The sequence below is a fragment of the Pogona vitticeps genome, chromosome 1, assembly GCF_051106095.1.
Source record: "Pogona vitticeps strain Pit_001003342236 chromosome 1, PviZW2.1, whole genome shotgun sequence".
NCBI classification, from domain to species: domain Eukaryota; kingdom Metazoa; phylum Chordata; class Lepidosauria; order Squamata; family Agamidae; genus Pogona; species Pogona vitticeps.
Genome location: NC_135783.1, coordinates 46860647 through 46877427, shown reverse-complemented (window position 1 = coordinate 46877427; position 16781 = coordinate 46860647). Strand labels below are relative to the sequence as shown.

The following is a 16781-nucleotide window of genomic DNA, read 5'->3' as shown; positions in this document are numbered from 1 at the left end:
TACATCTCATTTAACAGCAGAGCTGCCACTTCAGAAGCAGAAAAAAGATATTTTTAAAAGGCATAAAAATGTTTGGTCAGTGGGGCAAGCCACATGGGGGAGTCTTGGCTTCCTTTTGGTCTCCCCCACCGCATGGCCTGGGGGTGGGGCCTAGGGGGTGGGGCTTTCTGCTTTAAATGAGTGTGTCCCAGGACCCTGGACCATTTTCCCTAGGAAGCTGGGCTGAGGCTGAAAGCCAGGTATGTTTGCATGGACATTTTGCTGAGGAGTTTTTTTTCTGGGCTTCCTCTTGGTCTCCCCCACTGCATGGCCTGGGGGACGGGGCCTGGGGGGTGGGGCTTTCTGTCCCCTGAAATGTGATGAATTTTGACTAGTGGTATTTCCTGTGAGCTGATTTTGGCTCAGAATGCTGAGGAAAAGCAGCATATAAATAAACTAACTCTGCCAATATAGCAAGAATGAGTCACTTTATGAGCAAGTTTTTAAAAGTCTCATTACAAAAACACAAGCATTAACCTTCCAGGAGAGGTTTTCCAACCAGTGGACAATATCTACTAAGTTCTGATGTGATAGACACTGGTATATAGGGGTAAGCTTCCCCACCCTGGTGCCCAACTAGATGTGCTGAACTACAACTCCCATTACGCATAGCCAATATGGCTCAAGTCAACTGTGCAGGATTGGGGGGGGGGGGGGAGAGTGAGAGTTTATTTTCATAAATCTCTCAAACGCCCATGAATAATGTTAGACTTGAGAGGAATGAAGAGGTCAAGCAACACTCACGTTCCACAGCAGAGCTCCACAGAAGTATGCATGGCATCTTTCGACTCCTGGGCCAGGACCTTCTCCACTGGAACTCCGACAGATACTACTCGCACCAGATCTGGATACAGCTAGGGTAAAACAAACAAACAAAAAGAAGCCTGAGTCAGCTGGAGAGTCTGTTCCCTGCAGAATTACTCAGCTCAAGAAGCTGTGGTAAACTGAAGAAAAGGGAAAGTCTACAGCACATACTTTCTTTGGTCTGTCTGGATCCTCCTGCCTATACGTTTTACCGGATGGCATTCAACTTGAGCTGGGAAAAGTTCCTTTTTTTGACTACAGTCACCAGAATCCTCGGCTAGTATTGAATCTTGGCAGCTGTAGTGCAAAAAGGGTGGTGTGCTTTACAGGTCAGTAATTTAGAGTACGGATGGGATTCTTGCACTACAGATCCCATTATTCTACCTGACAGACACTTTAGAAATACCTACACATGGCTCACCTGGGACTTTAAGGCTCTGAGGCTCAGGCCTCTTGTTAGCTGGGAGCTCTTCTTTATGAGTAGGAAGGCAGGCAGGACTGAACCTCAGTCTAGGCCTTCCAGTTTAGGCCTTTCTTCTCGGCAGGCAACATTTAGGTGTCTATAAGGTGTCTTTCAGACAGATGTCCCAGAATGGAGAATTATGGTAGCTGTAGTCCGAAAAGATTTTAAAAATCCCAGTCCTCGTTTGAAGTACTTTGCTGCAAAGCCAAGGCCTAGGAGTTCAAATCCCTGCCGTGAGGGGCCAGCCAAGATCACTCACTGTGTGTCTGGCTAATGGGATTATGCATCCTGACACTTATGAAGCTTTGCGCTAGCTGTATTGTCCCAGGATGCCAGCAGAAGGGAGTGGCAAACCACTTCTGAGTAGTCTATATGTAGAAAACTATGGGAATGTCACCATCAGTTGAAATCAACTTGATGGGACATAATTAATAGTTCAAAAATTTATTCTGCCCCCCCCCAAACTCTGCACAACCTTACTATCACTCTGCCCTCCTCCCCTGTCTGACACAGCATGGTAGTTACTGGTTGTACTGATGGAAAACACAGTCGGGCGCTCAACATTCTGCTGAGGATTCACAAACAGAAAGGCTCACCTGCACCATCATCATTCACGTGATTTCTATTCATGATAGTGACTATAAGGATGTGAGAAAAGGCTTTCTCTGTAGCAGCACTTTGGTTGCGGAACTCCCTAGCAAGAAATCTGGGCTTAAATATATGTTTTTCCAAGGAAACTGACTGGAGGGTAGCAATGGTAAAATCATTCCTTGAACATTTCATACACCTTAAAAACCCTATTAGGGTTTCTGACTTGGTGACACATGATATCACGCTAAATTTGAATGTGCTGTTTACTTCTGCTGATGGGAAGAAAGTCAGTATAGCTTTGTTTGCCATATTCAGCCCAACACAGTCACAGAATCTCTTTGATTCTTCCAGTTCACTCTGGGAAAGTTGGGGTGGAGGGCTGCAGCCGGCACACACACCCTGTCCTGTGCTTTCTGTAGGCATCCTTCAGTCTCAAGAGACTATGGTAACACGCTCTGAAGAGAGGTCTTGGAACAGTGTCTAGTGTGGCTGAGAAGGCCAATTTGAGAGTGACAATCCCTTCCACACTCAAGACAAATACAATCTGTCCCCTGTCCAGCTCCCTGATTTTGGTGGTTTCAGGACTGCCTCTTTGCCTCGGCCTGCTGAACAAGGATCTCTTCAAATTGGGAGGGGCCATGATGGACCGCCTGCCTCCAGGCTGAACGCTCAGGTTTAGCATCTGTTGAGGTCCATTCCCAAGGTCTTCAGATCTCACAGATATCCTTGTATTGCAGCTGTGCTCTCTCTCTCTGGAGCACTTTCCCTGCACTAATTCTTCATACAGGAGATCTTTTGGAATCCGACCATCAGCCATTCTCATGACATGCCCAAGCCAACGTAGACGTTGCTGTTTCAGTAATGTATACATGCTAACAATTCCAGCTCATTCCAGGACTACACTGTCCTGTGTATGTCTACATTTTTATAGCAGCTGAACAAAGCTAGGAACTGGAATTGTTCTGTTGTACTGACTTCTGCTATACTGCCTTTTAATTAAAATTCTCTTTCAAATGTGCCATAACATTATTAAAGAGATCAGCACACACATTTGTCCTTTGCTTTATCTATCCTGGAGTAAATGAACCTGACAGGTCTGCACAGCTTGCAATTCCAAATCTAAGCGATCATGCTGAATTCATTTTATAGAATTTTAACTTACAGAATGTTATCTCATCAGGCAAACACAAAAGAAAAATCAAAAATAAAGGAGACAAATACATTATGGCACCTTAAAGACAAACTGTTATGTTGCCTGTAATGGTAAAAACCCTGATGCCTGCTTTTTTCATCTTTTGAAAAACACGTAATACATGCTGTGAGAAATGATGCATACCATCATTTCTCAAGGACAATTATATGCTTGTCCTTGCTTGTCTCCTTGTTTCACCTCTTACAGCAGTTCTGATATTTCAAGTGCATTATTTTTACACTCATGACAACTAGCAATTATAACAAGTTTCAGGAACATAAAGACTTCCCTATCAGAACCCCACAATAATATCTTAGGAGCCATGGTGCACTCCCTTCTTGGACCTTTTTTCTGAACTTCTGGATCTCAATTAATTAATTAAGACACTTCCTTCACCTACTGCCCTCCCTGACTTACCTCATCCAGTTTCCGGAGTCCTAGCACATCATTTGTCAGCTTGACGGGCACTTCTTTTGTGTAGACAATCTCATTCCTTTTTATCACCTCCTGGATCACATTTTCTATGTTCTGTAGATCTTGGTTCGTTAGAGGGGCCTGGTGGAAGAGAACATTTATTTCAACCGACAGATACTATGTTAAGGGACATGAAGTGCCACTAGAAGGATAAACCAAGTAACAGATCATATGTGGACATCCCAGTTTCCTTGCCTTAAAAAAAAGTATACAAAGGTTATCCATACTAACCCACTCAACCAAGGGAATTTAAGACTTATGTGCCAAACGGTGTAACGAACTTTGGGTAGGAGTATCTTTACCAAAACATCAACCAGTCAAGTTCTTTTATCCACTTTAGTGAAAGCACAGAATGGTCAACAGAACAGGGAAGGTTGGGTAGGTATTCAAACCACTCCCCCACTCCATATCAGGGTTCGGGAAAATGTGGCCTGTGGATTAGGGTCAGACACAACTGTAGAAAAACAAGGCCTTTTAAGGCTTAAAAAAGGACATGAAGAGGACACATTTATGTTTAAAGAGGAAATTCCCCCCCCCCCCGGCTTTATATGGTGCTATTTGAAATTTTGGAACAAAACCATTTCTTTCCACATGTCTGAGGTGAGAGGTGGGTGTCAGGATGGATTTAGTCCTCCAAGGTGCAGGGCTGGGGGAAAATGATACCAGGGCCTTCAGGCCCGTCTGCTCCTGATTATCATCTGTTGGATTGTCACCCACCTTGCCAATTAAGATTGCTTTGTAGTTCCATACTCCTGTCTTCCTCACCTTTGTCCTCCTCACCACCCACTCCAACCCCTCTGGCCCACACATCACCTAGTCACATATCTGCTGAGTGTCACACAGAGGCAAGAGAGCAGACATGCACAGAAATAAGCACATTTTCCCATCCCCTAAACCACCACAGTAGAGGAAGGGTACAGCAACTATATGTTCCACAACATAAAACATATTTTAGACCAACCTTTCCAATCCTTGCAACCTCCACATATGCTGGATTACAACTCCTATCATCCCCTGTTTATTTGGCAGATAGCTAGGTTTAAGAAGGTTGGTCCAGATTTGGGGAGTTTTAAATGAGCCCCTTCACCCTCACAGGGTGAGAGCCCCGTCTTTCTGTGAGCTGCCAGGACATGCCCTGGAACAATGAGATAGATCAGCCCAAATGCATGAGCAGCCAGATTCCACAATCACCAGCTGAAAAGGGGACGCGTAAGGCAGATTCCTGCAGTGTGACGTCACAGACACTCCCTGCTAACTTGCTTCCTCTGCATTGATATCGGACAGCTTTGTGGCCCTAGTTACCCGAGTACTGAAGCTGAACCGCAGATGCTCAGCAGTCACGCGGGACCCCTGCTGTTCTGTGCCATCTCCCAAGACCTGACGGAGTGCAAAGCTGAGCAAGTGGGTGGCCGTGTGGTTCACCATGCATGCCAGCCTCTGGGCCTGAAAGCAAAGCAAAAGTCATGGTTTTAGTAAGAAGACAGTGCTAGAGGGCACTGCTGCAGTTTTCAGTATGGGGAAAGAGGAACAGGAGGCTAATTTTGCAGAAAGAGACAGAGCTTTGAAATGTTACCATTTGGGACTTCAACTCCAACCTACTGAATACAATCTGTTTATGTGTTGTTATTTACAAAGCACAACAGAGATCAGCCAGCAAGGTCTATTACCTCATCCACAAAGAGCTGCACTTGATCACCAGCCTTCAGAATTTCAGAAGCTATCACTTCATGGACCACGTAACCGCCAAATACGTGGACTGACTCCACAGGGAAAAGCACATCCTCAAAAGCAAAAAGAGATAAGGTCGACAAATGAGAGAGCTAGCACAGATGCATGGTTCTCTTCCCAAAGCCAGTATCCAGGAGACTCTAGGCAATCTAGGTAACTTTTCAAAGTTCTTGAGAGAACTTCAATCCATCAGATCTGGAAGCCCCTCAAGTCTTCTTTAGGACAAATGCAACTGAGATACAGAAGAGACAAGTTTCTTCTTTGTGCATCTCAGGTCTCCCAAGGAAGTGCACAACCAATGATTCCCTAAGCCCCTTTGCCAAGCAATGTATTGTTCCTACATTCTTTGCTTGAGTGCTCTTGTACACTCTGCAGAATTATAGCACTAGAGCTCTTGAGCAGAGACTTCTAAGTACCTCATGAAACAACACACTGCTGGATTCCATAGCTTGCAGCCACTGTAGTTAAAATGGTATCCAACTGGGTAGTACAGATATACTCACAAACAAGAAGGCCTATCAATAAGGTCCCTTTTTATTTACTTATTTACTTGTTTATTTGTTTATTTGTTTATTCATTCATTCATTCATTCATTCATTCAAAGGTCTACTATGGGTGGCATTACAAATTTTAAAACAGTAAAACCAATAAACATGCAATAAATCCAATATGGTGAATTTAGGAAACACCAGGAGGGAAAGCCTGCCCAATAGCCAAGTCTTGAGTTTACTTCTGAAGACACCCAGAGAGGGAGCCAGGCTGATGTCCACGGGCAAGTTGTTCCAGAGGTGAGAGGCCACTGCCAAGAAGGTCCGGTTCCTTGTTCTTTCCTTTCGAACCTTCCTCAGACTTAGGCCCTCAGCTGCCCAGCCTGGTTGGAACGAGTGACTGCCAGAACTGGGTGGGAGAAGGCACTCTGCCACATATCGAGGTCCTAAACCTTTTAGGACGGTTGTGTTTTAACACAACGCCCAGAGATGCCTGGTTTTGTAGCCCAATACATGGGGAATGCATCTCGATCAGGAAACCGTGGCAACACTGAACAGTGACTGAACTGAGACTGGAATGGAGGCCATGTCCAGCCTAAGAGAGGTCAGAAAGTGTCCCGGCCCTGGGTGTTGAAGAAACTTACTTGCTGCTCCACACTCATCATGTAGCCTCGGTCAGACACCTGGCCACCCTGTTCAGCATAGAAGCAGGTCTTATCCAGGATGACTCCACACCGCTGCCCTGCACCAACTTCCATTAGGAGAGAGCCATCTTTGTAGAACATCAAGACAGCAGCTTTGCATGGCTTGAACACTGCAAAGATGAAAAGTAGCATCATTCCCCACTCTTCTGTCAGGTGGCCACTGGCTACAGCTGGAACCCAAGAGAGTCAGTCAGGCTGTATTAGTCCTACAATGCTAGGATATTCACCTGTAGCCAGGTAAGAAATATTCAGGTTATTTTAGAGTGTGGCAGGACAACTCAGCTCATAATACCAAAGAGGAACAACAGCAAAAGGGGTGCTTCTCTGAAATCTGTATTCATATGGTACAGCAGCACCAATTTATATCATGCATGCATTCATTCATTGTTACATTTATATCCTGCTTTTCCTCCAAAGTGGCGTGCATGGCTCTCCTCTTCCCCATTCAACATCTTAACAGTACTCAGTCATACTAAATAGACTGGTCATCACTGGGCCATTGAACCTGAATCTTCCAAATCCCAGTCCAACTCTCTAGCTGCTATATCACTACTGATCTCCTAGAGCCACTTGCTCACTAATATATAGGTCTACTTGTTCCGGCTAAAAGCAGTATCTCTTTTACCGCTACAGAGGCAAAGGACCATAAATATAGGCAGCTCTGATGCTGTCTTCCCTGTTTTCCGAATTCAACAATCCTGTTTGAAAACCTATTTAACTTTGTGGCTTTCACTGCACAGCTGAGCCTTTGGTTTGTAAAATATCTAAGACATTCTAAGACCAGTGCCCTCTAGGTACTGATCATGATTCAGACTGTAATTCCCATCAGCCCTAGGCAGCAGTGGCATAGTGAGGAAGGATGGGAATTGCAGTCTAGCAATATCTGGAGAGCCATGTTTTCCCTGTCCCAGCACTACCCAAAACACAGAAAGCTGCTGTAGTGTGACTTGGTAAGCTTCCCTATTTAGCCCAGCATTGTCTACTCTTTACTTTACTAGCAGTGGCCCTACAGGGTCCTTGTGCACCTGAAGACATGAACATCTCCACAGGGCATCACGACAGCCGACACCACAGTGCCTCTCCTGGGAAAAGGACAGGAGCTAATTCTTCTCATGGTGCACATTGGAGACACTCCAAGGCTGAACAACCTAGAAGCTCAGCACACAGTCATGTTCTGAACCACAGGATTTTTTGGCATTAAATAGTTGCTGTTTTTTAAGGTGCTACAAGATATTCTGTGGCTTTGCACACGATACACACATTTGCTCCTTGACAGAGCACATGAAATCACCATTTTAGATGGGCTGTAATGGATTATTCTCTTTAAGTCAGTCAGCTACTTAACAGGGTGGGAGCAAAAGTGGAAACTGTTAACCTGCTACATTTAAAGGGATTATGTGGACTCATGCAACCTTTACTCCTCTTATGTAACAAATACTTCTAAATCCATTTTATGTTTTGTATGAACACCTTGGGAGTTGCTGTACAATGGTAAGTACCCAGCTGAGATAAATCCAATTTTCTTTCCTACCAGCAAACCTCGAGATCAGTTTATTATATTTCTGTTGTAGAATATCAATAGTAACAGTGCCTGACAGTTCTGTACCTAGTTGAAATCTGCAAGAATTTAATGCTCAGAAACAATCATCTTGGATCATATAAAGATCAATGTTCTGACAAAACATGAATATTTGACAAAAATGCATAACGATCTTAATGTGTATCTTACACTAAATGGCTGACCTAAGAACTTCTGCTGCCTGAGGCAAAGTAGTGTGCTTCTATTCACCTAATCAAGGCCTACAGTATGCACACTAGTCACATGATGCTTAAATAGGAGCCTCTTGGCACTGTAGTTAAACTGCAATACTGCAGCCAAGACTCCGCTCACAACTTGAGTTCAATCTTGGGCTCAGGCAGGCAGCTTGAGTTTTACTCAATCTTCCATCCTCCCAAACTCAGTAAACTGAGTACCCCCAGCTTGCTGGGGTGGGCAATGTATAACCTGCATAATTAAACTCTAAACTGCCTGCACTATGGGGCAGTATATAAGCAGCATGCTTTTCTTTGCTTACCGTAATTCCCGTCTTGCCCAATTTCATATGCATACTTGGGAGAGTCATCTGTGACAGGCACACCATCCTGCTGCAACTTGGCCAGTGAATGCACATCCAGTTGCATGGTAGTTTTCTCCTCCTGTTGTGGCTGAGCTTTGCGCTGATATATGTAGAAGAACATACATGGAAAAAGACATCGGTGAGTGCGCAATGTCCGCTGAAGGACACCTATTTATGCAAGGCGCTCTGAAGCCATCGCTAGCTCCTCATGCAGTCAGGGATTAGGTCCTGAATTTGCATTCCTGAAAACCCCAGAGTTCCCTGTCCCTTTACACCAGAGGTGGGCAACCACCACAAGTCCAGGGGCCTCACACACCCACCACTGGACCTTGAAGGGCCACAGTCACTCTTGCAAACTCGTGTGTGTGTGTGTGTGTGTGTGCGTGCGTGCGTGCGTGCGTGCGTGCGTGCGTGCGTGTGTGTTTAATTGACAAAGCCTTCTTTTGTTTTCTACTGACTCAAAATATTTTTAAATATTAGTTTTGAGTTAGGAATACTAAAAGTGGTGAAGGGCCTTGAAAACAAAGTAAAATATTCCACCCTCACATCCAGTACACAAGAAGATATTCTGAATACCCTTTTCCCTCCCAAAAACATTTTTTTAAAATTAGGAGGAGGGGGTTGGTTTCCTGGACGCTCCCAGAGGCCACATGTTACCTACTACGGCTATAAATCAGATTTGCACAGAATCTGCCTCCCCCACTTTCCCTTCACTCCATCTCCTCAGAGCTCCTTGAACAGATCAGAAAAAGGGGAATCAAAAGAGCTACCACAAAGAGAAACCAAAACCAAAATAAAGAAGGTGTACCTAATATTTTACATTATTGAGTAAACTTACTATGCCTGCTAAATTTGGTTTGCCCTGAGGTAGTATTTAGATTTTGGAATGAAATTTCACAGGTCACAGAGGGGCGTCTTCAGTTCTCTAAAATGTATGGCTCTAAGGACAATAGCTACAAGCAATGGAGTTTCTTCCAGAGATTGGAAAAATGACTTCTGACTACCAGGTGCATAATGCCACAGCTACCATGGCCAGAAGTAGTCAAAAATACATTTCCCAACCCTGGTTTCAGACACATTAATTTTCCTGACAAAAGCAGAAAATAATTCATCCTACTTCAGCCTCTTCCTGAATCAGACGGTCCAGAGCTATGCTGTCCAGTTGGACCCCCTTTTCTTCAAGCATCAAGCCAATGAGGTCCAGGGGGAATCCCAAGTGATTATACAAGGACCAAGCGACCTCCACTGAAGGCAGGAATCAGATCAGGAAGAGCACAGGAGAAGAACACAGAATAAATATTCAGGACTTTATGACTCGTTAGCAACATTCTATCTCCATCTACAAGACCTATGAGGGGCAGCTGAATAAAAACAGTCATCATTTGCAAGCAATTGTGAGCACAAAGCAGGTTTGGAGTGAATGTTTACTTCCTGAGGAATTGGGGGAATGGCTGATCTTTGAGTAAAGTGCCAGAAAATCCAAACAGTATCATTCTAGTATACACAATTCTATTCCTTCATTTTCTAGGCAGGGAGAAACTCAGTTCAGCAGAATCAAGGAGGAACACTGGCCTAGCTCAGGAACAGACAGACTGAATGTGCAGGACGGTCACAGCCCCTCAACGTGTGGGGCATTTGCTGTATCTGTGACACCAGCTGGCTAACTGCAATATAGATGACAGGAGAGGAACGTGTGGTCCTCCACAGGTTGTTGGGTTACAACTCCGATCATCCCTCATCACCAGCTAAGCTGATAGCAACTATCTGGCAGACCACAGATTGCCTGCTGCATGCTTTATAATATTTTATCTGGATTGTCCAGCATTATTTCTCGTATTTTTATGTATTTCACAATGGACTTTTTCAGACTCATAGCAAAGTGATTTCCGCTGACATAGGAAACTGGAGATATCTATAGCTATAAATTGTAATTAAGGAGCTGTTAATGATTCCAAGACAGCATTTCGAGCCCCAAGATTCTGACGCTTTGGGCAGTAAAGAGTCTCACTGTTAGCAGTACACAAAAAAAGACGACAAAGATTTGTCAATTGCTGTGGAAAGAAGCGGGGCTTTCTAATCAGGGAAGAATTGTTCTTTGTAACTAAGTTAAATAAAAATATGGAGAACAAGATTCTTAGTTCTTTGCCCACATAACTATTCATGTAGGCAAAATTTGGGACTGATTAGCTAACAGGAGATGGTACAGAATTTCTCAGCCTTGTTTTCCATATTGAAAGAAGTTTGCTGAAACAAGCACTTGGCAGTAATAATTCGTCTTATTACAGTCAAGAGCAAGTAGGCAAAGGCTAAGAGGAACTCTAATCCAATATATTCAGAGGGCACCAGCTAGGGGAATGCAAGGCTAAGGTCTAAACAGCCCAGCATTCTCTTTCTTATATGGTTCAGGAAGACGCTTCTAGGCTCTCATGAACGATACATGAAATGGAGGAGTATCACTTAATACAAGAGTAAGGAACCTGTGACTCTCCAGAAGTTGCTGGATGACAATTCCCACCCTTCCTGGTCACTGTTTGAGGCTGATGAAGATAGAGTCCAACAATATCTAGAGGGCCACAGGATTCCCACCTACTCCCACCCTATCAGTTACCTCTTAACATATGATATTCAGATGTACGCCACCTCTGAGGCATTTCACTAAGTTAGTCAGGCGAGCAGTCAACAACAAATCTGCTCTTCAAAAAAAAATCATCCCAAAAAAGCCCTCTCAAGTTGCTGGCCTCATGTGGTTACACCAAAATAAATCAAAATGGCATCTTTCTCACTGCAACACTTAACTGGGGAAAGAAACAGTCACCAAAAAAATCATTGCTGTTGTTCACACTTCCCCCCCCCCTCCATCGTCGAACATAATAGCCAGGAAAGTTACACTTTCATTTCAGTTGCATGCGCTCTTCCAAGGGTCCCTTCTTTGCAGAGACAAACAAGAAAGGCCAAGTCAAAACTAAAAAGAGATGGTGGGTTTCCTCTCTTTACCCCTTGACTTCATTCTCCATTTTTCCTCAGGAAAATACGAAGAAACTTGCCTGGAAAGACTTTGGAATGTTCCATTTGTTGGAGTGTTTTGTCAATAACACTGCGCCCTCGGGAAAGAGAAGACAGAAAAGCAGCTTCATTCTCATTGATGATATTCATAACCTGGAGGGAGATCACAGTCAGATTCAAGTGGAACAGAGGAGGGCTTAACCAATTATTCAAAATACAAGGTACAAAAAAATCCTAAAAGAAGCCGTTAAGAACTAAAGAGGAAAAAGGAGAGGTCAACAAGCTTCCAGATTCTTCACTAGGTATCACTACCTTGCTCAGAGTGCACAAATAAGAGCATCAATCATTACTATAATGCAGCCACAAGACGTGAGCCTTCCAGATCACTGGTAGACACACCGCCCTTTATGCAGCCCTACGATTCAAGGGGATAGGTAAGACAGAGAGATGCAGTGGTCAGCGTACCGGACTGGAACCTTGCTGAGCCATGAAACTCACTGGGTGACCTTGGGACAGTCCCTTACTTTGGTGTTAGGACAAAATGGGAAGGAGGTGACTCCTAGAGGCCCTTGGAGGAAATGTGGGATACACATATGACTGATAAATAAGAGAAAGACAGAGTATGGGATATATGGGACGCTGTTTTCTCCTGACTTCTGGATTCTTCTAACAACAGAAAGACAGATAGTAGGGCAATTAAGTTGGAAATGCAAACCGGTAATTCCCTGAACTTATTGCTGTTGGAGAAATCCAGCAGACAAATCCAAATTAAGAAACAAAGACAGTATGTCTTTGCCCACCTTGTTTGAAGTAAAACATTCCAGGGCCAGCACGGTCTCAGCCAAACGGGTGTCGATCAACAAGAGGTCTGAGATATGTGCTGACTTGTCCCTGTCCCTGCCTTGCTTTTAGCTAGATTTCGCTGGAGCTGAGAAACATTCCCTTTTGGGGACAGCTGCTCTCGGAAGACCCCAGGCCAGCTTGGCCATGGCAAGGGAGAGTCTCTTTTGACGCCAGGATGCTGTACATTATGACATTTAGTGTTTTTAAGTAGCATTTCAGTGCACTTTTAATTCCTTTAAACTAATTATTTTAATAGTATTATATGTTTAATTGGCTTTTTATGCAATTATTTCCTGTGTTTTTAATTGGTTTGCTTTTTAATATTTTGTAAGCCACCACAGGTCCCTTCACGGTGAAAAAGGTGGAATAAAAATGAATCAAATGAAGAAACAAATGCAGTCCCCCCCCCCCCCAGCTTTGTTTTTAGTTATTTACTAGAATTCCCAATGCTATGCTGGTCTTCAGGACTAAAATGGAGCCAGTTTGGAAGTGAAAACCTAGACTGTACGAAGTATGGATAGAAAATCACGTCCATATTAACGTCCAATTCAGAAGAGTTACTCTCTTCTGAATTTTTAACGACCCCCTCTGATCAGCAGCAAGAGTGATTAACTTCATTAAACAAGCCAAGCTGTGATAACGTAAAAACTGAAGGGCTTGCTGTTCAATTACATATGAGAATTAACAACATGCACCTTCTCAGTGTGTTGCACATGCACGCCCATTCCCAACTGCTCTCCTTCTTCTGTCCCCCTAACTGATAAGGATGAAATCGATTTCCTCTTTCAACTTGGACACAGCTGTGCAGCACATTCAACTAGACTGAATGAGCAAGGTACACTTGCCTATCCCTGCAAAGGCATGGGATATTCAGCTATACAGTTGTGCCCCGCTTTACGATTATCCTGTTTAACGATGAATCCTCTTGATGGTGAGTTTTTTTGCGATCGCTTAACAATGGTTTGAATGGGGGTTTTCCGCTTTGCGATGATCGGTTCCCTACTTCGGGAACTGATTTTCACTTTACGACAATCAAAAACAGCTGATTGTCAGGTTTCATTTTCTTCCCCGGCTGAAGAAAATGGCTCCCCGCTGTGCTTAGGGACGGATTCCTCGCTGCACAGGCACCAAAAATGGCCGTCCCTATGGAGGATCTTCGCTGGACAGTGAGTTTTCAGCCCATTGGAATGCACTGAATGGGTTTCAATGCATTTCAATGGGCTTTTTTATTTCGCTTTACGACGTCTTCGCTCTACAGCGATTTCGCTGGAACGAATTAACGTTGTAAAGTGAGGCACCACTGTATTCTGTGTCTTAATACAGAAGCTTCTTTGAGCTAGCATGGCTCATAGCTACCCACACACCTGTCCTTCAAAAGAGATCCCCCAATTCCACATGCTGTCCAATAATGAGTGACCAGACACAACGTTCAGTCTGTCCATTCCAACTGCTCACCTTGTCTGCATCCCTTCTCAGCTCTGGATATGCGTCCCCCTGCAAAAGGAACAATCAGCCATCATCAAATGAGACAACTGTACAGAATTACCAGTTACCATTCCTCCTTTTCAGCACAGAAAACACATCTTTTCTCCTTAAAGCCATTTAAAAAAACTGGTGTCATGTCAGGAACTATTCTGAGCAAAGAGGATGTAGAACCTGAGAGTTTAAGCTCCAAAGTCCATAGCCATCAGCCACTGTCTCCCAACCCACACACTACATTCCTCTTTTACCCTGAGGGTGGCTGTCATTCATTCAAGAAACAAGTGGAACCTTATAAATGCTCCAAGCTCCTTAACCTGCCACCTATCTATACTTCCCTGGCATGCAACACTTTTCAGATTCAGCCATGACCTTAAGTAGTAGATTCTCAGTGATGCACCTTGCAAGAAATAAAAGGAAAACTTGATGTACCAGTTGAAATTTGGATGCTACTTCCTGGAATCCCCCCCACCAATTTGCTGTGCCTCTAACAGTTATCCTCTGCATGTATCTCATACCTGCCATATGCACTGTTACCTCTACCCCCACCCCCTACAACTCCCATCATACTTCACCACTGGCTAAGGCAGATGGGAGCTGCAGACTGACAACATTTGGAGAGGTCTACTTTCCTCATCTTTGTTTTAATGTCATCTGAAAGTACTCAAGAGACTACATTAGGAAAATGTTATATCGTAATTTTCTAGTATTTTTTTCCTTGACAAGACAGGGGCATCAGAAACAGTAAGAACCAAATGCTGTGTGGCTCAGCAAGATGTCATCAACATATGATATGACTGACAAAATAAACAGCGGTCCCTCTCCTGCCCAGTGAAGTTAATAAACTAATACTATGACATGTATTAGGTGCATCTTCCTAAAGAACTAGATTGTTCATTTGAAATCACCAGACAGAGACTCCTGGTGTAGGTGCTATCCAGAGAAATGGCTATAGTATGAGACTCTGGCTATAAACAGTTTCTGCGCAACCAGGAAAGTAAGTCCTCAATTACCAAGATTTCTACCACAACAGGAACTAAACTGGCCAGGAATCCAGGTGGAGCATGGAGGACCTCAGAGCAAAATCGCACAGCCCTACGCAGGATATGACGCAGAACAACCCTGCAGGCAAGAAGAAAATTTCCCAGAAGATTAGTGTTCTTCATCAGCAGGCTATTTCATTTTTTCCAACCAACACTGAGAGAATCCCTTCGCATTAATACTGACAAGCTTTCCATCCCTAAAATTCTCCTTGTGCCATCACCAGTTTTCCTCTGCATGCATCTCACACCTGCCATATATACTGTTAACTCTCTCCTCACCTCCCTACAACACATTTCACAGGCAGCTGTTGCATAGTGCCCAGTGCTAGACTGGGATGAGGGAACACAGGTTCAAATCCTCACTCAGTCCTGAGGTTTTGCAGGGGAACCCTGGGCCAGCCACTGCCTCTTAGCCTGCTCTACCTCACTGGGTTGTCATAAGGATTAAAATGGAGAGGGGGATGATGTACACCATCTTGTGCTCTCCCGGGAGGGGGGTGGAAGGCAAGACAGAAATATGACCAACCCCCCTCACCCATTTCCCAAACCCATATGAGATTTATTTTGCCCATCCTAAGACCCCACTTTCACCCTCTAAGTAGTCTTCTGACTGAACGTTTCTCAAGATCTCCCCCACTTCGCTCGGCTTCCCTAAGATGCGCGATGCCTCTCAGGCCCAACCAACCCTTCTAATTGTGCTTTTTCCTTACTCGGCACCAGACATGCCTGGGTAAACACCATCGGCAATGCACACAGACAAGGTGCGCACGTGATCTGCCACCACTCGGTAGGCCATGTTCACACCAGCAGCATCAGCTTCTCCAACCAAGCCCTGATAGACGGGCCCACCACAGCCCTGCAAGAGACATTCAGCAATGATTTAGAAAACCCCAAGGGGGGTATACACACACTCAAAAGGTCTCAGCCATGAATGCTGCACGCAAATGTTTCCTTCAGTGACCCCAATAGTACTGTTTTCCTCCAAATGCTAGGACTACAGCCAGCGAATGGGAGCAGCAGAAAGCTGGACCATCGCTAGACTTTGGGGCAGTTCCCAAATGCAAAGAGCTGTTGGGCAGTGACGCCAGATCCTTTAGGGAAGTAGCAGGCTTTCTTTTCCTGGAGATATTTAAGGAGAGGTGGGAAGGGCGTCTGTAAGTGATCCCATAGTTGCAAGATCCCTCCATTAGGCAGGAGGCTGGACTAGGCTGACCTCTAAACTCCCTTCTAATTAAAAAAATATATCTATGATTCCAAAGTGTTCTCTTTGAATTCTTAATTTAAAAAAGGGAGACATGGAAAGTGATGCATCTAAATAGCAGCATTCTGGGAGTAATAATTTTAACACTCACACATTTTTGTTAAAATTAGATCCATCACTTTCAATTAATGTAAAAGGAGCAATTTATACATTAATACTTCAAATTAACACAGCACTTCCAAAGTGCTCCCTAAAGCAATGGACCCTAACCTTTTCCTCCCTTCCTCAAGAGAACATTTCAAACCACACAGACCGCCACCACAAATGCTGCAGCATAGTCAGTAGCAAGTAGCCATTATAAATAAGCCCACCACCCTCAAAGTCTCAGCTTATCTGCCCTTGTGCAACTGATTATCACCTTGTGGATGGCATCCAGGATAGGGGTGAAGAGGTCTGTGTCATAATTGGAACGCTTGTTCTGTAGGACTGTCAGCAATCGTTCCAGGCCCATTCCAGTGTCCACGTGATGCTGAGGCAGCTGCTGCAGCCTTCCATCAGCCTCCCTGACAATGCATCAATCGATGAACAGAAAAGGTAGGGGGGGGGAGAGAA

General features: G+C 44.3%; 1 protein-coding gene across 1 annotated transcript in view; it reads right to left on the bottom strand.

The window, feature by feature from the left end:
- AARS2 (alanyl-tRNA synthetase 2, mitochondrial) overlaps positions 1-16781 on the bottom strand; it is a 34384-nt gene that overhangs the window by 7719 nt on the left and 9884 nt on the right. The window contains exons 5-16 of the mRNA XM_020785086.3: positions 16588-16732; positions 15679-15824; positions 14939-15047; positions 13902-13940; positions 11645-11756; positions 9718-9845; positions 8559-8700; positions 6424-6593; positions 5231-5344; positions 4866-5006; positions 3507-3644; positions 784-893 (exon numbers count right to left, since the gene is read on the bottom strand). Coding sequence (XP_020640745.3) covers positions 784-893; positions 3507-3644; positions 4866-5006; positions 5231-5344; positions 6424-6593; positions 8559-8700; positions 9718-9845; positions 11645-11756; positions 13902-13940; positions 14939-15047; positions 15679-15824; positions 16588-16732 — 1494 coding nt within the window. The remainder of the gene's footprint in view (positions 1-783; positions 894-3506; positions 3645-4865; positions 5007-5230; positions 5345-6423; positions 6594-8558; positions 8701-9717; positions 9846-11644; positions 11757-13901; positions 13941-14938; positions 15048-15678; positions 15825-16587; positions 16733-16781) is intronic.